General features: G+C 42.7%; 1 protein-coding gene across 7 annotated transcripts in view; it reads right to left on the bottom strand.

Annotated features, from left to right (window-relative positions):
* Positions 1–1,987: 1,987 nt before the first annotated feature.
* SETD4 (SET domain containing 4) overlaps positions 1,988–23,540 on the bottom strand; it is a 57,137-nt gene continuing 35,584 nt past the window's right edge. For 5 of the 7 annotated variants that reach the window (XM_039541896.1, XM_039541901.1, XM_039541883.1 and 2 more), the window contains 9 exons: positions 23,409–23,504; positions 22,249–22,286; positions 21,217–21,305; positions 13,694–14,123; positions 11,745–11,919; positions 10,756–10,837; positions 10,019–10,099; positions 9,021–9,144; positions 1,988–3,548 (listed from right to left, as the gene is read on the bottom strand). In XM_039541896.1, coding sequence (XP_039397830.1) covers positions 3,414–3,548; positions 9,021–9,144; positions 10,019–10,099; positions 10,756–10,837; positions 11,745–11,919; positions 13,694–14,123; positions 21,217–21,305; positions 22,249–22,286; positions 23,409–23,504 — 1,250 coding nt within the window. In that variant the 3' untranslated portion in view covers positions 1,988–3,413. The remainder of the gene's footprint in view (positions 3,549–9,020; positions 9,145–10,018; positions 10,100–10,755; positions 10,838–11,744; positions 11,920–13,693; positions 14,124–21,216; positions 21,306–22,248; positions 22,287–23,408; positions 23,505–23,540) is intronic. The other 2 variants (XM_039541917.1, XM_039541923.1) reach the window with 2 other exon arrangements.

Below are 23,540 nucleotides of genomic sequence, written 5' to 3'. Positions count from 1 at the left end.
CTAAGGAAGGAAACTGGAATCATGCTTGCTGGAAGTTCACCCCAATAAACATCGAATTGTTTGTGTCTTTAGACTTCGGGTATTGTTGCTCTCTGTTCATGCGAAAAGGACCAGGGAAGTAGGAGAGTGAAGGAATGAGCCCCCTAACATCTTGGTGCCGTGACTCGGATGCATCGCATCGGATAGGTGAGTGGCAGCCTGTAAGTCCCACTCCCCAACAGTCCACACAGCTGCTTGGAGGGGTTATAGTGAACTCTCGTGATGGTAGTTGCGGGTTCTGGCAAGCCAGGGTAAAGGATTTTTTTTTTTGATAAATGGATAAGGAAGAACCAGGGCCCATACCAGGTGCAGGGGTCAGCCTGGAATGAGATTAAAAAGGAAATGAAGGAAGTGTTGGGGACCCAGAGGAATGGGGGGTGGCTGAGGAGCCCACCCTCCTTTGGTATATGGGTAGTGGAAGAAGGTCCCTGCCCATGGGGACTGGATGCCTTCCAGGAAAGGAGGCACGTCAGTCCACTTGTGAGAGGTTTGAAGTAAGGGCAGCAGTATGGGAAGCTGCCAGTAATCTTTCAAGTTTGGTTTCTTTCAAGTACTGTTTCAGCAAGGGCTGCTGCAGTGTTGTACATTAGTTAGGGGTGGTTAAAGATAATTTGGCACAACAGGGTTTAAAGTCAGAAGCAGAGTTAACAGATCACCTTTAGAGACATGAGCTGGGACTTGGTCCTGGGGGAGTGGAGGAAAAAAAAAAGTTTCAAAGTGAAAAATGGTGGCGTTTGCAGGAGCAGGTAACAACCCCCACTCTTCTCTCAGAGCCAGGATGAGAATCTGGCGGAAAGGGTTCCCAGCTGTTTCAAGCTGGGGCGCCTACTCTTGGTTCAGAGCTAACTATATCCTTTTCTTCTTTTCCTTCTTCTTTCTCTCAGTTTACTTAATTTGCTGCTGGTAGCCTGTTCTTTAAACTGACCTAACAGGCTTAATTGGTTTCTTACCACACGGTATATACACCCAACACAGGCTCGCTACACACCCACATCTATGCTGCTATTTTTAACAGTGTCACGTCCCGCTGCCCGAGCCTTTTCCCTCCACAGTGAGAGGCTCAAGCACCAGGGAAAGATTCCAGAAGCTTCTCCACTGCCCGAGCCTTTTCCCATTCCCTGCTGCAGGAAACTTTCACTGCAGCCTGTAGCTGTACCCCACAGCAACAAGTGTATATACAGCTTGCCTTTCACTGCAGCATGTAGCTACACGTGTAGTGTCTGTACTCCACAGGCCACAGACGTACTCTTTGAGAGGCAATCTGTCAGGCAGTGTTTCTAGTGGGGTTTTGCAAGGATTGCTAGTAGGCCCAACGCTAGTCAATACTTTCATCAATGATCTGGAAGTAAATATATAAAAAAAAATCACTGCTGATAAAATTTGCACATGACACAAAAAGATTGGCACAGTGATAAATAATAATAAGGAGAGGGCAGTCATGCAAAGTGATCTGGATTGCTTGGTAAAGCTGGCCCCATGCAAACAAAATGCATTTTAATACAGACAAATGCAAAGTTACTAGTAGGAATAGGGGGAGGATATTACCTCTGTACACAGCATTGGTGAAACTGATACTAGAATTCTGTCCCTACAGTTCTGGTATCCACAATTTAAAAAACAATGTAGAAAGTTTGAAGAGGGTGCAGAAAGGAGCCCAAAAATGATTCAAGGGCTGGAGAAAATGCCTCACAATGAGATACTTAAAGAGCTCAATCTGTTAAGTTTATCAAAAAAGATTGAGAGGTGACTTGATTACAGTGCACAAGTTCTTTCATGGGGAGAAAAGACTGGGTACTAATAGGGTCTTTAAACTAGAAGAGAAAGGCATAGCAAGAACCAATGGCTTGAAGCAGAAGCCAGACAAATTCAACTTGGAAATAAGGCACAAATCTCTAGCAGTGACTGTGGTTAACCACTGGAACCATAGGTGGATTCTCCATCTCTACTGTTTTCAAGTCAAGATTGGATGCCAAAGTGGAAGATAGGCTTTAGTCAAACAAGTTATTAGGCTCAATACAGGGGTAACTGGGTGAAATTTAGAGGCCTGTGATATACAGTAGGTCAGACTAGATGTTCTAAGTGTCCCTTTTTGTCTCTAACTCTGTGAGTCAGCCAACTCCCAAATCGTACAGGCCCTGTGCACATGATAGATAAATGGCTACAAAGTCAGTTGAAAACTATGTCCTTTTACCGATCCCATAGCCGTGGAACCTAAGATATTCCCTTTCCTTTCCTATTCAAGCTTTGCCCATCACCTCACATATCTCCCTTGACCAAGACTTTATCCCACATTAGCTTTTCCAAAGCTACCAGAGTATTAGTAAACGGGTGACATGCAGCAGATCCATACTAGAAAACACAACAGTGAGAGATTGAGGGCCTGCAGGAAAGCACACAAAAAAGTAATAAGATACAAGACCATTCACACAGGTATGGCCCTAATGTCAATAGTTACCCTAACCCTCCGACAATTATGATGCCCAGCCAGATCGATTAGGAAAGGCAAAAAGGGGACAGGAGAAGGAAGTTTCTCTGTGTGACAATCGGGACTGGTAGAAAGCATCAGAGTGGATTTCCTGAACAGCCAACATGCAAACTGTTACACCACCACAGCTCAAAATCACTCAAGCACGTCTGTTTGTTGTGCAGAGGAGCAGCAATAATCACCTAGGCTAGCAACAATCTGGAGGAGTTTTAAATGGGGAGAAGGTAGAGCCACACTTCTGCATGAGGGCCACTACCCGAGCCTCCAGCATCAGTGTACTATATGTGCGTTTGGGGTGGGCACTGGATGACTGTTTTTGAGTCATTCTGGGGCTTACATGGCCTGTGCTCCAGATTTTACATAATCATCCCAGCAAAGTCCAGGGACCATAAATGAGATACAAAAGGGTCAGCAGAGGATGGCCCTCGCACACAAATAACATAGGGTGAGACAAGTAGCTCTGCACTGCCCTCCCTTGTAAGCCACAAAAGTAGGGACATATCAGGGAGTAGCTGCTTGGCACTATGGGGATTCTGGACTATAGTCCAGTCCCCAGGCAGATGAAGTTCCATCAGCCCCTGGGACTGCTCTAATTATTCCAGCTGTTTTGGGCCCCATAGCAGCCGTGAATCTAGATGGCACAAAGGTGACAAAGCCACTCTTGCCTCCTGCATTTTCTAGGCTGCGCCTCTCAGGAGGGGAGGCACAGAATATAGCCCTATGGTTGATGTCAACACCCATAAATGAAACTGGACAGCTTTTCCACCATAATTTTACATTATTCCTTGATGCTACTGGTCATCAAAAATGTTTGGGGCAAGCAGGCCTCTAGTTCCTGGTAAGTGAAAGCCACTGTGCTGTGACAGTCATGGTCTGCTTTCTGAACAGGTCAAGTTATTGCAGTGTGCAAGTTGTACAGAATCTCTGCTGATGTTTGCAGGATCGTCAGATCTTCCAGGCGCAGTACTTCTACCAAACCCAGCTGGTTTTCAAGGTTCACCTTGTCCTTTTTCATTTGGGAAATCTGAAGTATATAAAAACCAAGAGGATATTTAAACTCAGTAATAAAAACAGATGTAGCCCATAAACAGACATTTGCAACGAGTTAAGTGGTAAGTGGCATCAAAATGTGTACTAGTTACATTTTATGACTTATCAAGAAAACAGAATTAGTGGCAAAATGAAAAAGCATTCATTCAAAATCCACAACACACACAGAAAATACAGACTAAAGCCAACGTTAAGAGTCACAGGAATTGCCAGACTGGATGAGACCCAAAGTCCATCTAGTCTAGTATCCTGTCCACATCAGTGGCCAGCACCAGAAGGTTCAGAAGAACCCTACAGACAGTAAGCAGATGTTCAGCAATCTGCCCCCTACAGTAGATCAGAGATGGTGAGCCTAGTTGTATTGTAGTCACTAATTCTACCCAGCTACTCATAAATTTCCACCACAACTTCAATAACCACCCGCCATCCATCAAATGCTCTCTAAAACACAGCCACACCAGCATCAACTTTCTGGACACCACAATCAGCTTCAACAATGGACTCAGCTAGTTACTTCATGAATTAGCTCCCATGGTTGAGTTAAGACAACGTCAAGAACAGCCTCTGGAACTAGCTGTTGTAAGAAGCAAACACTTAACGGATCAAAGTTTTGACACAAGTACTCAACACTGTCACACTGTGCCTTTTGAACAGTTAATATCTGAACTTATATAACTGAAATCTCCCACTGTCATCATTTCGTTACACTTGTCTGCCTCTGATTTCTTTCAAAATTGTGTATTCAGTTTCCTTTTCCTGATCTCGAAGACAGTAGCATAGCCCTACTAATACATTTACATTCTTACAATTTGGAATTTGTATCCATATAGATTCAACTGTGTAGTCCTCTCCCCTCTTAATTTTTTCTAGCAAGGTTCAATGGAATCCTTTATATACAGTGCTATTCCCCCACTTCTTCAGCCTAGTCTGTCTTTCCTGTATAGTTTGTAACGGGTATTACCATATCCCACTGGTTTTTAATCATTCCACCACATTTCTATAATACCTACTACATCAAGGTCCTCTTCCATTGCTAGGCACTCTAGTTCACTGTTTTTGCTTTTAAAATTCTTGCATCCCCTCTGAACAGGTTCCCCTTTCCCAACAATGTTCCCCAGAACCTAAGCTGAAACCCCTTTTCTATACACCATGTTCTCAACCACACACTGAGATTGGAAGGACTTCAGGGAATGCTCCCCTCCCCTGGATCTGGACCTAAGCCTTCTACTTAGCAGCCTAAATTTAACTTCCAGGACTTCTCTCCTACGGCTCCCTATGTCATCAGTACCAACACGAACCACCAACATAGGCTCCCCTCGGCATTCACCAGAAGTCCATTTAAAATCTTGTAATAACCACCACCTTTGCAACTGGCAGGCAAATCACCATGTTGTTCTCTCAGTAACCACATGCCTAACTGTCTATTCCTGATTATCTAATCCTGTACCGCTGCCTTTAATTCCATCCCCTGAAGCAACCTCTTTGGTGCCTGAGGAATTGTTCATCTCCACTATCGCAGTAGGAAAGAAATCCCATCTAAGAAGGTGTGTCCTTCCATTTCACCTAGGTGTCCTTCCATCAAAAGATTGGCTTCCTCAACTGGAAAATCAGGGAAGCCAGTTCTGAGGTGGGGCTTGCTCTACAATGTCTCTATATGCCATATCTATAGATAATTCTGTCTCTGCTCCTCCAGTTCAGGCCTAAAGAAGCTGTACCTAGGCCCTGAGGGCCATGAGCTGCTTGAACTGTGTGCATACATGTTTTCTTTGCTGAGGATGTATTTTTATGACCATTTTCCATTATAATAGTCTTAACAGAGGTGTGTTTTGTTCTCAGGAGAATAGTGGTAGCTAAAATAAGCTCACAGGTTATCATTTTATTTTACTGTAGGCAATTATATATGGCACATAGGTCTATAGTAGCGTAGACACTGACTAGGTATTTTGATCTGTTGTATTTTTAAATGACATTTATATTGACAAGAGCTCAAAAGCAGCTTTGTCAATAGGACATTGGTAGTGCGAGACACTCTTTCATACATTCGCCCAGTCTAGCCACAGGGTGACAGTTCAGTCATTTCTTTCTGTGTGTTGTGATGCCCTAAACTACAATGAGGAAGTGCGCACATGAGATACATGAATAAGTCTGGGCACTGACAATGTTATCAGCCAAAGGGCAATGGGCTACCAGTCATATCCATGGAAGTGGCTGGGCCTTAATTGCCTGAGAACCATTGTGACACAATGACTGTTAACCCAGATAAGGTTTTGGGGGGGAAGTACGTGGATTTGCAGTTTAAGATAGATGTGGCAATAACACTGCTCGCAGGAAGGAAGGCCCCAAAAGCAAACCAAAGGTTAAGCCTGACCACCCTCAACAAGGATTGGACAATGCAGTAGTCAGGGTCACCAGTGTGGTTAGATGTTCGGCTGCATATGTGTGTGTTTTCTGTGTGCTGCCCCAGATCTGCACAGACAGATGACACAGCAGACCTTGAACGAACTGCCCAATGACCACAAGATCTGTTAAGGTACGAAGGCACCAAGCCAGATTTATTGTCGACAAAACACGTTACTAGTATCCCACAGGCTCTACCAGACCACTAATGCATGTACGCCCGTAACAATGAACAGCTCAGTGAACGGCGGGACATTCCATTCCTCCCTAGATATTCCCTCTGAAATACATCTTTATACCCCGATACAAACAAGTCAGTACTGCCCCATAGTTAGTTACTGCCCCCTGACGTGGCTAGCTATAACCCATCACCTTGTACATTTTGGTTCAATCAATACATCTATGGGGGGTGGTGGGTGTCAGTGTGTTGCTGCTATTCTTGGGGAATGTTTTTGTACCATCCCTGATATCGGAATATTCCAGTACCACTTGATATTGAGATGTGTTTGCGTGAGTACTCTGTGCTTAGCACTTCTTAGAAATGTGTATTTTTGCAATATTAGCCCTGTTCTTGCCAGATTCTGTAAGCAGGTCCCACCCCATACCAGGCCTCTAATACAAGGGCTTATGTCTCAAGCTCTCTTCCTACTACAAGAGATATGGAACCTGTGATCTCCCATTTGCTCATAAAAATCTCTGGGAGGTACTATGACACATTACAAAGCTTAAAAAGCCAAGTGTGCTGCTTCATGGGTCACCACCAAGACAGCTAATACCCTACTTTCCCTGGGCCAGTCCCCAGGAAAGAGGAGAGAGATTCTCATAGACCAGCCAGCTGACCAGAGGATGACACACGCTATCGTAAGATATTGGAGCCAAAAGACATCATCTGGTTCCCCAAACTGCAGTTCCTGACTGATTCTGAAGCTCCACAGACTAAGCAAGCCGAAGAGTAGATCCTTTAAGTATTTTTCTCTTTTGAATTCTTTCCTAAGATAACTGCGGGGATGCCTGCAACTAATAGACTTTTCCTAACCATTTGTTGGGGATGGGGGTGGGGGGAGGGAGAGGAAATTAATAGTAGAAGTAGAATCACATGTGGGTAAATCCATATAAGAAAACCATAAATGGACTCAGACTAACCTAAATTCTAAGCAAATCCTACCGCAGATCAAAAGGGGTCATCCTGGGTCTGTAGAGGTGTTAGCATAAACCACTCTGCTGGAGAGAGGAATCTTGAACAGCTAATTCCACTGTACTGAATGTAGAGAGGTGGGAGTGGGCGTGGGAAGGGACACAGACGCCATGTCCACACAACAGTGGCACAGCGCCGCAGCTGTACCACTATAGCACCATACGATTTGACTACAGATCATGTTCCTACAATGATTTGATCAATTGAACATAAGAACGGCCATACAATGACCAATGGTCCTGCTAGCCCAGCATCCTGTCTTTTGACAATGCCAGGTGCTTCAGAGGGAATGAACAGAACAGGTCAATCATTGTGTGATGCGTCCCATTGTTCAATCCCAGCTTCTGCCAGCCAGAGCATGGGGTTGTATCTCTGACCATCTTGACTAATAGCCATTGATGGATCTATCCTCCATGAAATTTATCTAGTTCTTTTTTTAACCCAGTTATAATTTTGGCCTTCACAACATCCCCTGACAAAGAGTTCCACAGGTTGCCTGTGCACTGTGTGAAGAAGTACTTCCTTATGCTTGTTTTAAATCTGCTGCCTATTAAATTTCATTGTGTGACCCTGGTTCTTGTGTTATGGGAAGGATTAAATAACACTTCCTTATTTACTTTCTCCACACTATTCATAATCATATCCCCCCTTAGTCATCTCTTTTCCAAGCTGAACTCAGTCCCGGTCTTTTTTTCTTTTTTTTTTTTTGGCTGATTCCCAATCTATTTTCTTGTCAGGTTATTGATGTCAATTTACGCTATTATTATTCCCTTAATTCATCTGATCTCCAGTGTAACCTCAATGTTATTATCACACTGTTTTAGGGAAATGCAGTAAGTTAGCTAGCTTTGTATTTGCTTATTTATTTTCTCACTTAATTCATAAAAAGTACACCTAATTGGTTTTCCCTTCATCACATCAGATGGCCATGAGGTACACACCACCAGATAAAGGGATACGATGGCCACTACGTTGGTCCTGAGTTAAAGCCTATTGCCACTGCAATAAAATTACTGCATGCATTTTTAAAGAAAATCATTGTAATCGTTGGGCCATTTTCTGATCTCAGTTATACTGGTGTAAATCCAGAATCACTTCAGTGCAGTCAATTGCAAGGGGCTTTTTTCATTTGCCACCTTTTTATGCTTTGCCAAGAGTTCCTAATCCAAAACCCACTTGAATTAAATGGAAATAATCCCATTGATTTAAGGTCCCTGTGCCTAATATATACCAAGATATTCCCAAGAAAGTGACAGCCCTCCAACTCCCCCAAAGCAGGATAAATCCTAAACTAAGATACGCTTACTGCACCCGGAGCTGATCCCAGTTATATTGGTGTAAATCTGGAGTATATTATGCCTGAAGCACACTTTGAATAGAAAACCAAAAAGCACCCTGCCCTCAAAAATAAGCACTTAGCTAACGCCTGAAATAAACTGATAATTGTAGGTCAAACCATTGCCTGTGAAACACACAGGGCCAGATGCTACCCTCATTTACATCCCTGAAGTCAGTGTTGTTACTACCAATTTATGCTAAGTTGTCTACGCAGTACTGTAGTCTGCACTAGAGGGGTGCAAATTTTAGTCTGCACCAGCGTGTTGAGCACTAACTGATCTGTGTTGGTGCACACTAAAAGTTCCCTAGCATGCATTAACGTAGTCCTGTTTCAAACAATAGTACATTAACATACACAGGAACTTTTAGTGCACACCAGCAGAGTCCACCTGGGCATGTTAGTGCACAACATGCTAGTGGGGACTAAAAATTACAGCCCTCTATTGCAGACTACAGCACCACGTAGACAAGCCCCTTGGGGGTGTCTGCCCCATTATATTCCTCTAGCCAAGTTACCTGGTGAAGGACCTGCTGTGTCTCCTCTATTAAAGAAAAGCATATTTTTGCCGCTATGTTCAAACTCCTCTCTTCATTTCTGGCTGAAATTATATCACCAAGGAGGACTTTCTTCCAGTAGGTACTAAAGCAAAAAATACATTTGACAACGATTATTTGTTGCATTTCCCAGCCAGAAGTTAAACTGAAGTTATACCCCAAAATAAATAAAACCCTGATAGATACCTAAGTCAAAGTTAACACACACAAATAAATAAAATAGACCCACAGCCCTCAGATACCACAATGATGTGCATGTTTAAGCCGCTGAGTAGAACAGCACACACATTGCATGGTATGGAAGACTGATGGGTCTCAGTATCTTTCAGTTACTTTAACATGTTCTGTCCAGGACTATACACTCATCTATGATGTGAGGGTTAATATTTTTCCTTTTAATTTTAAAACATATTTGATAACTGACAAAGCTCATGTACCCATTTGTAAACAATGCCAAGATTTTGAAGGCCAAATTCACTGCTGAAATAAGTACAATCAATTTTGTGACATCAGTGCTGAATCTTTGTACTTCAGTGATGAACTTGGCCCTGACATGTCAACAGTAGTCCCTGAAATGTACTTTTCAGAGAAATCAAACTCATGTCTGAGTTCATGGGACCCATCAAAGTGACAAATGTAAGAAACAGAAACTGAACATGAAAGCAATATCCAGTTCTTGGAGTAAGAAAGGAACACAACAGAATGTTTGGTGTTTAACTGAATAGAGTTGTCATATATGCAACAAGCAGATGACAACTTTTAAATTATATATTGTTCCAAATCCTTCTTGCCTTACACATGTGAGTAGTCTTACTGAAGTTCGAGATAATCACACAAGTATGTCCAATGTTACCATCTCTACACCTCAGTTAGTGTGAGAAGACACAGATTAGAGGGATAGGAGAGGCATTATTTTCTAAATAAATGACCACATTTCTGTAAGTGTATTTGAAACTTACAATTCATCTGCTCCAAGACATAACAACTTGAGAGCTGTGAGGAGTCTCCATGATGGCCCATCCCTTCCAAACGTCAAATTTCTAAAAGTGTCAAAAATTACCAAAAGGTAGAAAGCATGAGCTCATTACACAGTGTGAGATCTTCACACTAACAGTAACTGTGGCAACAAAACATCTACTTAGTCGCAGCCTCCTACCACCCTAGGGCACAGTTAAGGAGAAGCAGCAAAGCAGCAAACGTGGCACCTTAAAGACTAACAGACGTATTGGAGCATGACATCCAATGAAGTGGGTATTCACCCACGAAAGCTCATGCTCCAATACGTCTGTTAGTCTATAAGGTGCCACAGGACTCTTTGCTGCTTTTACAGATCCAGACTAACACGGCTGCCCCTCTGATAGTTAAGGAGAAGCAGATCCATAGTCCATGTAGGAACTACACTGTAACATCTAGGGGGAAAGGATTCTCTCCAGCTCCCTTTGCTCTGCTGCTTCCCACAGCCTTAGAACAGGGTGGTCCAGATTGTCTTGTGCTAACCCCTAACCCTGATCCTTAGCTTTCATATTGTCTTTTATCCATTTAAATTCTCTTCCACTATCAAGGGGCTAAACAGAATACCTATATTTTTATAAACCAATTTTTTTGGAAGTTTACAAAAAAAGCATCTGAACTTTTATTTCAGTTTTGTAGTAACTATTTTCTCAAATGGAAACCAGGGTTTTAAAGAGATACCTACTCTAACAAGTTATGATCCTTTAGAATGGAAAGCTTCATATTTCTCTGCTTGTCTGCTGAAAAGAGATGTTTAAGAAGGATATCTGCAAAATACATATTTAAAGATCCTTAAGCAAACAGTTAACACTGAAAACAAGCTAACTTGAACTGTATTTTCTTATATTTTAACTATAATTAACCTTCCAATTGAACAGTATGCAAAGACCAGCTCAGATCATGTCAAAACTTTAATGACCTTTACCTTGCGTTGAAGAACCCCTCTGAAGAGCACTCAGGAACTTGCAGGATTGAACCCAGAGAGTGAGTTACTTCTGGCATTTCCTAACTTTTGTGTACTTGACCTGGCAACCTTAATAATGTTCTTTTAACACGATTTTGACATACAGTCAGTTCTAAAGCACCAAGAGCCAGATGCTCAGCTGGTAAATCAACATAACTCCACTGAAGTAAATGGGGCTGATTTATACAAGCTGCAAATCTGACTTTAAACAGCCTCAATGCTTTATAATAAAAATGTAACTTGTCTACTGCATACTCAATTCCAAACAGCAGTCTCTCTCTCTCTCTCTCCACATGCCTATATAAACAACCAAGACCCACTGACAAAAAAGAAACATAAAAAAATTCACTTCCCAAACTATTTTTTGGCTCTCCATTCAGCTTGTTGGCCAACTCATAACCAAGTCTTCACCACATAATTATTCATTTTCTATAACAATAACTGGGCTGCCTAATAGCATGGGTTTCTCTTATGGTGGTCTTAGTTCAGCAAAGCGCTTAAACACATGCTTAACACTAAGTTTAGCAGAACTGGGGCCTCTAACAAACTCTAAATTGATCACACTGGCAACAGCCTAGTGCAGAGCGAAACTATGTAAGCTTCCTCACTGCCCCTCAATTACCATATTTACCCAGATGAAGAGATAAAGCTGCCTGGCTCCCTAGTATTTCACATTTTAATGTGATCATTTTAAAGATCAAGCTACCAACCTGCTGAGACATAAACCCCACTCTGTGGGTTGTTGATGGCAACGAATCCATATTCTAGCAGAAGTCGCTGGTTATCATGAGGGCCGTAACAGATAAACAGTTCTTCATGTCTTCTGCAATGTGAATCTGTCCTGATTTCATAACATCTCGTCTGCTCATTAAATGCAGCTTTTACCTTTGAGAAATTTTAAAAAGATATTTCCTCTATGGCAGTGAGGGGGAAAAAACCTAGAATGATAAAGACCAGTAATATTTCCTTACTGTGGCAAAAGGGTATAAATATCTAGAACTCGATGAAATATGTAACGTGATTTTGAAGAGGAATTATCTTTGTTGCACTTTGGACCTTATCTGAAGAAAGACGAAAAATTCTCTAAAATACTAAAACAGAACAAACAAAAAACCCTCGGGTTCACGGTTGTGCTGCCTCCAGGAGGCAGAGCACAGAAGGGGAAGCGGGAACAAAGCTAGCTTTAAGCCACCTTTGTGCTACCATGACTCTGGGTGGTCACGTGAGTCAGTGTGGTCCCTGGCATAAATCAGAGCAACTTTATAGGCAGCCCTGATGAGGTTGCCATAGGCTGCTTGAAGCCTAGTACCAGGCACTATAGAAACCACATGCCCCCTGCACTGCACCTTGTGAGGGGGTAATACAGAGCTACTTACAGGGGCCCTCTGCTGGGGACAATTCTCCCCAAGCCATTTCTGGGGACATGGGCCAAAAGCATAAGCATATGACTCATTGGCTGGCACACCCCCTAGTGGCTGGGGCATGATGTAAAGGCGTTCCTCCTCTAGCGTCCCCTGCTGACAGCCATTCCACCCCTACTGTGGTCTGCTTCTTCATGCCATTCAGCCCCCCTCCTTCCAGCTTATGTAGAGTCGCACCCCTTCCAGGGTAAACCAGCTAGTGGTCCTTCAGCTTCATGTTAGACAGTTGGTCTGAGTCCAGACTCACCAGTCCTCATCTCTAGTATCAGGGGAGTTCAGCAGTCTTTACTCTTTGGGGCGAGGGGGGGGCACCCCCTCTTCCTTCGTGATCTGGTAGAACTCAGGCCCTCCCACTCCACTCAGTCCAGGCCAAGGACTCTCATTACACAGTCAAGGCCCTTGCTATCTCCTGGGCCACTTCTTACCTTAACCTGTCTTGGCCGTTTATCTCAGCCTCTTCCCAGGCTCCCAGCATATCAGCTCCACTCTAAGCCACTTCCCAAAAGGTCACTGCAGGGCTCCTTAGCACTTTCTGCTACCCAGCTGGGTCTGCTGCAGAGGGGTTTTCCTCCATTCCCCTGGCAGGGCAGTCCCTGACTCAGCAGGAGTCTTCCTGCTCCTTGCAGGACCCTCCACCACTGGAGAGAAACCTGGGTGGACTCACGCTCTGCCATTTTCTTTCCCAACTGCCTGAGTATCCCCATTGCAGAGGTACCTTCCTTCAGGGAGGCTTTGTCTGCCAGCAACCCTACTCAGCTCCCTGACTCTAGCCAGGCTTCTCTCACTGAGTGAGAGCCAGAAATCTGCTCTCCTTCCTGGTCAGGCCTTTTAACTTCTCCTTCAGGTCTGACACATGCTGAAGGTGTAAGTGGGGTGAGGCCGATTGTGCCCACAGGCTTTCATTAATCCCTTCAGGCTGAGTGTGGGGTTGCGATACCTCATCATACCAGGGTACTGGGGGCGGGCAGAGGCACAGAATCCTTTCCCCATCCTTATTTTGCCACTTGATTCATAAAATCAATTCTATTTGTTAATTCACACTGGGTTACATGATAAGTTTTAGTGGAGTATCTACTAAGCCTATAGCTGTCCTACAAACAATACACTATACACACCAGTCATGACCCTTCAGTGGGATGCTGTGTTCCTAATTCATCAGAGACAAGAATGTGGATTCTGCACAGAGTCTGTGCATTGTACATCATAAAAACTATGGTTATGTTTTTCCAGCTTCTTACCTGAACATTTGGACTGTGGTTTAGCAGATCTAAATAAGGCGCTAGTGCATAAACATCTGGCTCCCTAGAGAAACATTCCCTCTGTGAATGCTTCATGTACACTGTTCTAGTATTAATGGTGCACCAAGCCCACTGCAGGGCATCGTAGTTAAAAACAGTTTCTACATTCTCAGTAAACAAAGACTGCAGAGAAGAGAAAAAAGACTTGGAAGATGTATACAGTTCCTGGACAACTGTTCTTTGCTCCTGAGCCTTCCTTCTTAAGGGCTCAGGAAGAAGTCTCACTACTTCTTGATCCAAACAAACAGGGCACGTATAGGTCTTTGGTAAAACATCAAGATAAGGCTTCCACACAGATTGCTCACCAGCATATTTCTCTGCTATTAAAAATGTGCACAGTGCTATCAAAGGAGATATGGGAGGCTTCCACCTATTAAAAACATAACAGATACAGAGAAGTGAGATGGATAAAATACAACCACACATATCCTTTTAAAACTTGGAGATTATAAATAAATATTTTAAACTTCTTTGTAGTTCACCTGCAAATGTTTTTTCATTATTTCGAAGTGTTTTTAAATTTATTTTACTGACAAGCTGTTAAAAACTATCTGGTAAAACACTGGATTTTGTTTAAACAAAAATATAAAAATAGTCTTCTATACTCTACATCACCTTTTGTTATGAATTTGCTGAAAGGGTGCATTCATATAGCACTTTGTGGTCTCATATTTGAATTCCTTTCTTTTAGGGCATGCCCATTTAGTAATGTCAAACAAATTATTTAAATGGAATTGTAAATGAGGGCCCCATCCTGCAAAACCTTACTCATTTGAGCAATCCACATGCATCCAAAGTAGTCTTGTTGAGACCAATGGGAATACGTTGTGACTCTTCTCAACTCACCCAAAGCTATGAGTCACCTTGTTACCACCTGCCGCCAGCACGAAGGAGTCCTGCCTGTGCTTAACTGGGTGTCAGCTTTCTAACACAACCAGCCCATCATTAAAGCTATATTATAATGGGCTATATTAGCCCTTCCTTTATCCTGCAGTTTCACAATAGATGCACCCCAGGCCTTGTGTCTCTTCAAAGTGTCACCCTGTGGTATCCAGCCCCTGATCACTGAACACTCACAGAAATACCAGATCCTCTGTTCCCAAAGGAATAGCGTACCAGCGTACTAAATAATAAGTCACCAGGACTAGATGGTATTCATCCAAGAGTTCTGAAGGAACTCCAATGTGAAATTGCAGAACTACTAACTGCAGTCTGTAACCTATTATTTAAATCAGCTTCTGTACCAAAATAACTGGAGGATAGCTAATATGATGCCAATTTTGTAAAAGGGCTCCACACGTTACCCCAGCAATTACAGGCCGGGAAGTCTGACTTCAGTACCAGGCAAACTGGTTGAAACTATAGTAAAGAACAAAATTGTCATAATTTGTTGGGGAAGAGTCAACATGGTTTTTGTAAAGGGCAATCATGCTTCACAAATCTACTAGAATTCTTTGATGAGGTCAACAAGCATGTGGACAAGGGGGATCCAGTGGATATAGTGTACTTAGATTTTCAGAAAGCCTTTGACAAAGCCCCTCACCAAAAGCTCTTAAGCAAAGTAAGCTGTCATGGGATAAGAGGGAAGGTGCTCTCATGAACTGGTAACTGGTTAAACAATAGGAAACAAAGAGTAGGAATAAATGGTCAGTTTTCAGGATGGAGAGAGGTAAATAGTAGTGTCCCCCAGGGTCTGTACTGGGCCCAGTCCTATTCAACATAATCATAAATGATCTGGAAACATCAGGGGTAAACAGTGAGGTGGCAAAATCTGCCAATGATACAAAACTACTCAAGATAGTTAAATCCCAGGCAGACTGCAAAGAGCTACAAAAGGATCTGTCAAAACTGTGTGACTGTGTAATAAAATGACAGATGAAATTCAATGTCGATAAATGCAAAGTAATGCACATTGGAAAACATCATCCCAACTATATATATAAAATGATGGGGTCTAAATTGGCTGTTACCACTCAAGAAAGAAATCTTGGAGTCATTGTGAATAGTTCTCTGAAATCATCCACTCAGTGTGCAGTGGCAGTCAAAAAGGCAAACAGAATGTTGGGAATCATTAAAAAAGGGATAGATAATAAAGCCAGAAAATATCATATTGCCTCTATATAAATCCATGGTATGCTCACATCTTCAATATTGTGGGCAGCTGTGGTCAGCTCATCTCAAAAAAAGACATTGTAACTGGAAAAGGTTCAGAAAAGGGCAACAAACATTATTAGGGTTATGGAGCAGCTTCCATATGAGGAGAGATTAAAAAGACTGGGACTTTTCAGCTTGGAAAAGAGACGACTAAGGGAGCATATGATAGAGGTCTATAAAATCATGACTGGTGTGGAGAAAGTATATAAGGACATGTTATTTACTCCTTCTCATAATACAAGAACTAGGGGTCACCAAATGAAATTAATAGGAGGCAGGTTTAAAACAAATCAAAGGAAGTATTTTTTCCAGACAGCGCACACTCAGTCTGTGGAACTCTTTGCCAGAGGATGTTGTGAAGGCCAAGCCTATAACAGGGTTCAAAAAAGAACTAGATACGTCCATGGAGGATAGGTCCATCAATGGCTATTAGCCTGGATGGGCAGGGATGGTGTCTGTAGCCTCTGTTTGCCAGAAGCTGAGAACGGGCAACAGGGGATGGATCACTTGATGATTACGTGTTCTGTTCATTCCCTCTGAAGCACCTGGCATTGGCCACTGTCGGAAGAGGAGATACTAGGCTAGATGGATCTTTGGTCTGAGCCAGTATGACTATTCTTATGTTCTTACCACGGTTTAGCAGTTCTACCTTAGACTATCATTCCCCTGTATTATGCACAGCACTTGAGGTCAATTACGAAACAAAAGGAAAATTTATTTAAGAAGAGGAGATTCAAATAAAAACCAGTGTGAGAAATGGGAACAAATGGTTACATACCTATAAAACAAAATCATAACATGCATTCTAAACCCTAAACTTGACTAACAAGTAATCCTCCTGTCTAAAGGAGTTTATCTTATCCAAATTTCTTTCCAGAGTTTTCAACCAAATCTGGCAGAAATCCCTTTTTCATGAAGCAAACCCTCTGTCAGTTTACTTCCTAGATGAAGGAGGAGGGTGCACCTCCAAACCCCTTAGTTATACCCCTAAACTAAGTTCTCTCTAAGCTGAATGGCTGCGCAGCAGCCCATTAAGCAATGCACAGGTGCTCAGGGCTCCAGCAGGAAGAGATACCTCTCCCCAGACCCAGACCCAACCCAGCCAGGGCCTGCCATGGCCATGGTAGAGGCGCCCCTCCCCTGGCCCCAGCAGGGAGAGCCACCCCTCCCTTCCCGCAGCAGCACCTGGGCTGAGGGGGAGAGCTCGGAGGAGTCCTCTTCCCCACTGTAGCCTCAGGGCAGCCTGCAACCCAAACCCCTCATCCCCGAGCCCCTCATCCCCAGCCCCACCCCAGAGCCTGCCCCCCCAGCCGGAGCCCTCACTCCCACACACTCCAACCTTCTGCCCCAGCCCTGAACCCCCTCCCACACTACAAACTCCTCGGCCCCACACCCGCCACATGAACTTTAACATAAGAACATAAGAACATAAGAAAGGCCGTACCGGGTCAGACCAAAGGTCCATCTAGCCCAGTATCTGTCTACCGACAGTGGCCAATGCCAGGTGCCCCTGAGGGAGTGAACCTAACAGGCAATGATCAAGTGATCTCTCTCCTGCCATCCATCTCCATCCTCTGACGAACAGAGGCTAGGGACACCATTCTTACCCATCCTGGCTAATAGCCATTTATGGACTTAGCCACCATGAATTTATCCAGTCCCCTTTTAAACATTGTTATAGTCCTAGCCTTCACAACCTCCTCAGGTAAGGAGTTCCACAAGTTGACTGTGCGCTGCGTGAAGAAGAACTTCCTTTTATTTGTTTTAAACCTGCTGCCTATTAATTTCATTTGGTGACCCCTAGTTCTTGTATTATGGGAATAAGTAAATAACTTTTCCTTATCCACTTTCTCAACATCACTCATGATTTTATATACCTCTATCATGTCCCCCCTTAGTCTCCTCTTTTCCAAACTGAAGAGTCCTAGCCTCTTTAATCTTTCCTCATATGGGACCCTCTCTAAACCCCTAATCATTTTAGTTGCTCTTTTCTGAACCTTTTCTAGTGCTAGAATATCTTTTTTGAGGTGAGGAGACCACATCTGTACACAGTATTCGAGATGTGGGCGTACCATGGATTTATATAAGGGCAATAATATATTCTCAGTCTTATTCTCTATCCCCTTTTAATTATTCCTAACATCCTGTTTGCTTTTTGACCGCCTCTGCACACTGCGTGACATCTTCAGAGAACTATCCACGATAACTCCAAGATCTTTTCCTGACTCTTTGTAGCTAAATTAGCCCCCATCATGTTGTATGTATAGTTGGGGTTATTTTTTCCAATGTGCATTACTTTACATTTATCCACATTAAATTTCATTTGCCATTTTGTTGCCCAATCACTTAGTTTTGTGAGATCTTTTGAAGTTCTTCACAATCTGCTTTGGTCTTAACTATCTTGAGTACTTTAGTGTCATCTGCAAACTTTGCCACCTCACTGTTTACCCTTTCTCCAGATCATTTATGAATAAATTGAATAGGATTGGTCCTAGGACTGACCCTTGGGGAACACCACTAGTTACCCCTCTCCATTCTGAGAATTTACCATTAATTCCTACCCTTTGTTCCCTGTCCTTTAACCAGTTCTCAATCCATGAAAGGACCTTTTATCCCATGACAGCTTAATTTACGTAAGAGCCTTTGGTGAGGACCTTGTCAAAGGCTTTCTGGAAATCTAAGTACACTATGTCCACGGATCCCCCTTGTCCACATGTTTGTTGACCTCTTCAAAGAACTCTAATAGATTAGTAAGACACGATTTCCCTTTACAGAAACCATGTTGACTATTGCTCAAGAGTTTATGTTTTTCTATGTGTCTGACAATTTTATTCTTTACTATTGTTTCAACTAATTTGCCCGGTACCGACGTTAGACTTACCGGTCTGTAATTGCCAGGATCACCCCTAGAGCCCTTTTTAAATATTGGCGTTACATTAGCTAACTTCCAGTCATTGGGTACCGAAGCCGATTTAAAGGACAGGTTACAAACCTTGGTTAATAGTTCCGCCTTCACATTTGAGTTCTTTCAGAACTCTTGGGTGAATGCCATCTGGTCCCGGTGACTTGTTAATGTTGAGTTTATCAATTAATTCCAAAACCTCCTCTAGTGACACTTCAATCTGTGACAGTTCCTCAGATTTGTCACCTACAAAAGCCAGCTCAGGTTTGGGAATCTCCCTAACATCCTCAGCCGTGAAGACTGAAGCAAAGAATCCATTTAGTTTCTCCGCAATGACTTTATCATCTTTAAGCGCTCCTTTTGTATTTTCATCGTCAAGGGGCCCCACTGGTTGTTTAGCAGGCTTCCTGCTTCTGATGTATTTAAAAAACATTTTGTTATTACCTTTGGAGTTTTTGGCTAGCCGTTCTTCAAACTCCTCTTTGGCTTTTCTTATTACACTCTTGCACTTAAGTTGGCAGTGTTTGTGCTCCTTTCTATTTGCCTCACTGGGATTTGACTTCCACTTTAAAGGAAGTCTTTTTATCTCTCACTGCTTCTTTTACATGGTTGTTAAGCCACGGTGGCTCTTTTTAGTTCTTTACTGTTTTTCTTAATTTGGGGTATACATTGAAGTTGGGCCTCTATTATGGTGTCTTTAAAAGGGCCCATGCAACTTGCAGGATTTCACTTTAGTCACTGTACCTTTTAACTTTTGTCTAACTAACCCCCTCATTTTTGTATAGTTCCCCCTTTTGAAATTAAAGGCCACAGTGTTGGGCAGTTGAGATGTTCTTCCCACCACAGGGATGTTGAATGCTATTGTATTATGGTCACTATTTCCAAGCGGTCCTGCTATAGTTACCTCTTGGACCAGCTCCTGCGCTCCACTCAGGATTAAATCTAGAGTCGCCTCTCCCCTTGTGGGTTCCTCGCACCAGCTGCTCCATGAAGCAGTCATTTAAAGTATCGAGAAATTTTATCTCTGCATTTCGTCCTGAAGTGAAATGTTCCCAGTCAATATGGGGATAATTGAAATCCCCCACTATTATTGGGTTCTTAATTTTGATAGCCTCTCTAATTTCCCTTAGCATTTCATCATCACTATTACTGTCCTGGTCAGGTGGTCGATAATAGATCCCTACTGTTATATTTTTACTAGAGCATGAAATTTCTATCCATAGAGACTCTATGGAACCTGTGGATTCACCTAAGATTTGTACTTCATTTGAATCTACACTTTCTTTAACATATAGTGCCACTCCTCCCCCTGCACGGCCTGTTCTGTCCTTCCGATATATTTTGTACCCCGGAATGATTGTGTCCCATTGATTGGTCTCAGTCCACCAGGTTTCTGTGATGCCTATTATATCTATATCCTCCTTTATCACAAGGCACTCTAGTTCACCCATCTTATTATTTAGACTTCTGGCATTTGTGTACAAGCACTTTAAAAACTTGTCCCTGTTTATTAGCCTGCCTTTTTCTGATGTGCCAGATTCTTTTTTATGTGATTGTTTATCATCTGATCCGGCCCTTACATTATACTTATCATTCCACTGCTCCTGACTATAACCTGGAGATTCTCTATCATCAGACTCTCCCCTAAGAGAAGTCTGTGTCCGATCCACATGCTCCTCTGCAGCAGTTGGCTTTCCCCCATCCCCTAGTTTAAAAACTGCTCTACAACCTTTTTAATGTTTAGTGCCAGCAGTCTGGTTCCACTTTGGTTTAGGTGGAGCTAAACCAAACTTTGTTATGTGCACCAATATGGAGGTGATGTATTGGTGCACATAACAAAATTCATTCCGCACATGGGTGGGAAAAATTAGAGGGAACATGGCCTCAAAGTTCATTGTCCTTACTTGCAAACCAAGCTCTCCTCTGCTCATACACTTCTTCCTACATATTTCCTGTCTTTGAAGATTCCACAATCCTTCATTAGCACTCAGCTCAGACTGTAAATGGATGCCCATTTTGAACCAAACGTTTCTTGCCAGAAAGAAAACCTGCTTTTCACCTTTCTAGTTATCAGTCCCTAGTCACAGACCTTAAGGACTGAATTTTCAGTGTATATATAATTCCTTATACAACATCTATACATACATTTTGCAATGATTATGACGACCAGTGTGACACAAGCTTCCAGTAGAGACCTTACATGACATTATTTGGTGAACCCGCAAGATCCCTGTACCTGTTGCCATTTGGCATCCAGAGTTTCTTGGGTCACATACATGTGTAAATTAGGCTTTACAGTTGAGGCCCTAACACAAATTCAAATGAATAATCTAACAGTGTGCGAGCACCCTATCAACATCAACAGAGGAATTTCTTAAGAGATTATCTTTCCCTCCTCCACACTTACTTTGCAATGTTTTCCCCAAGGTAGCTGCTAAGGACAGTACCAGTGGTGAGCAAGCATTTCTCCGGCAACGAAATAATCAGTTCCCCTGCCTTTGAGAAAAATCAAATAGACTAAAAGTCAGATTGAAAATGACCCATGGATGCACAATTCATAAGTGTAGAGAAATGTCCCAGAGCACACCAGAGCCAGGAGGCAAACAGATACAACCACAGCCTCAGCGGGGATCATTATAGTTGTAAAATTCTGGTGGTCCAGCAATGTAGGACATTTGTGCAGTATGTGGCAGTATGTCCTGACAGAGGATAAACAGTTTCTGGGTAGGCTGGCGACTGGCTGAGAAGCATCACCTTTCCCCTTGAACAGAATACACCACTCTTGGAGCGAGACCCCTTTGACAGGGGAATTTTCTACTGGGCATTTACACCCAGATTATAGCTCCTTTGTGCCCCTTTCAAGCAGGACTACATTAACACAAACCAGGTACCTTTTAGTTCATCCCTGCAGTGTCCACACAGGACAGTTAAAGCACAACATTTTGGTGCCCTCAATTCACACCCCAGAGTACACGTAGCCTTATATTAGCATGGGGGATTCCAACTCCTGATTATAAACTATATCATCTTAGGCCTGGTCTACATTAAAGGGGGGAGGTCGAACTAAGGTACGCAAGTTCAGCTACGCGAATAGCATAGCTGAACTCGAACTACTTTAGTTTGAACTACTCACCCGTCCAGACGCCGCGGGATCAAAGTCCGCGGCTCCCCCGTCGACTCCGCCACCGCCATTCGCGGTGGTGGAGTTCCGGAGTCGAAGGGAGCACGTTCGGAGTTCAATATATCGCGTCTAGATTAGACGCAATATATCGAACTCCGAGAAGTCAAACGCTACCCGCCGACCCGGGCGGGTAGTATAGATGTACCCTTAGACTCCCCTCTAAACTTTTAGGCTCTCCCAGGAGCAATTTTGATTAGGGCCCAGAATGTCTCCAGATGCTCCTATAAAAGCCATATAACAAAAAAAAAAAAAACTAACTTGAAAGGCTTTTGTGGTCATTAGGCCTCTTCCCGTATCTGAAATAGCAGTAACAAAAAGAACGATTACAATACAGTACACAATCTTAAGACTTCTCCATAAGACTATAACAAAACACTATGAATTAAAACTGGCCTGAAAAAGGAAACATCATGAAAATGAACATATTTCTTATATAACATAAAAACCGTTTTTAAAAGTCCCCCATGGACTAGCTGAAGCTTATGTATGGATCCTGGCCCAGATACTCAAAGGTATTTAGACACTTAACACCTATTGATTTAAATAGGAGAGAGGCACCTAATTACTTTTGAAAATATGGGCTTTTATTTCTCTCTCTCTCTCCTTCTTCCTCTAGCTTCAGTCTCTTCTCTGCTGTCTCCCACATTCTTATCACTGATGAAAGCCTTCATCTCTGCAGCTCCTGCCATCTGAACAATCTTCCTGCGTCCCCCAGCGTCACTCATTTTTTTTCCAAATCTTGCCTTAAAAAACACTTTTTTTCCTCCCCTGCTTGTGCTTCTCCCTCTTTGCTAGTTATTTTACACTCAGTGTTTTAGTTGTCACCCTGCAATATCTCTGCACAGTTGTTTCTCGATTTATACTATGTACTATCTGCTGCCTTCTAATTTAATTTTGTAAAGGTTTTTGAAGATTATTATTAAAGATACACACAGTAAACAATCCATTCAAATTTGAACTATTTATTATTGTTGCTATCTGCATTCCATCTCTACATGTTGATAGGTTTATTTAGTTAGTCTGCCAGAATGAATGAGGAAATGGTTACAAGCGTAGGTCCTGAACCTGTAAACTCTTATGCAACAGTATTTTACAAATGTGACCAGCTTCTTTAAGGTCTATGACAGCAATCCTACTAGAAGTACTACGTGAGTGTACCCCAATGCCCGTGCACAGCCTCTTTGGCTTCAGTAGCGATTTGCAACAGAATAAGAATCCCCTCGTGAGGAACAGCTTGCAGTATGTGGGCCAGAGTCTACTTGTGAGAGTGAAATTATTCATGTGTGCATTTGTTTGAAGGATTTGGGTCCTTAATGTCTGTACACTGAATACTCATTCCTGAAGAAAACCAGCCAGATGGGGATAAAACCACAGTGAGAACCAGACAACCTAGGATCAATAAGCAATTAAAATATTACCTGAAAACTGTGCTGGTCTTAAATTACGGTCCTCAAACCCCCTCTCTTTCAGCCACTTCCTAAGTTGTATATATTCCAGTATGTGACTCTGGTTTACTAAATGAAGAGAAGAGTGATTAACCTACAGCATAC

The sequence above is a fragment of the Mauremys reevesii genome, linkage group 1, assembly GCF_016161935.1.
Source record: "Mauremys reevesii isolate NIE-2019 linkage group 1, ASM1616193v1, whole genome shotgun sequence".
NCBI lineage: Eukaryota > Metazoa > Chordata > Testudines > Geoemydidae > Mauremys > Mauremys reevesii.
Note: the sequence above shows the minus strand (reverse complement) of the source record. Positions and strands in the feature narration are given on the sequence as shown.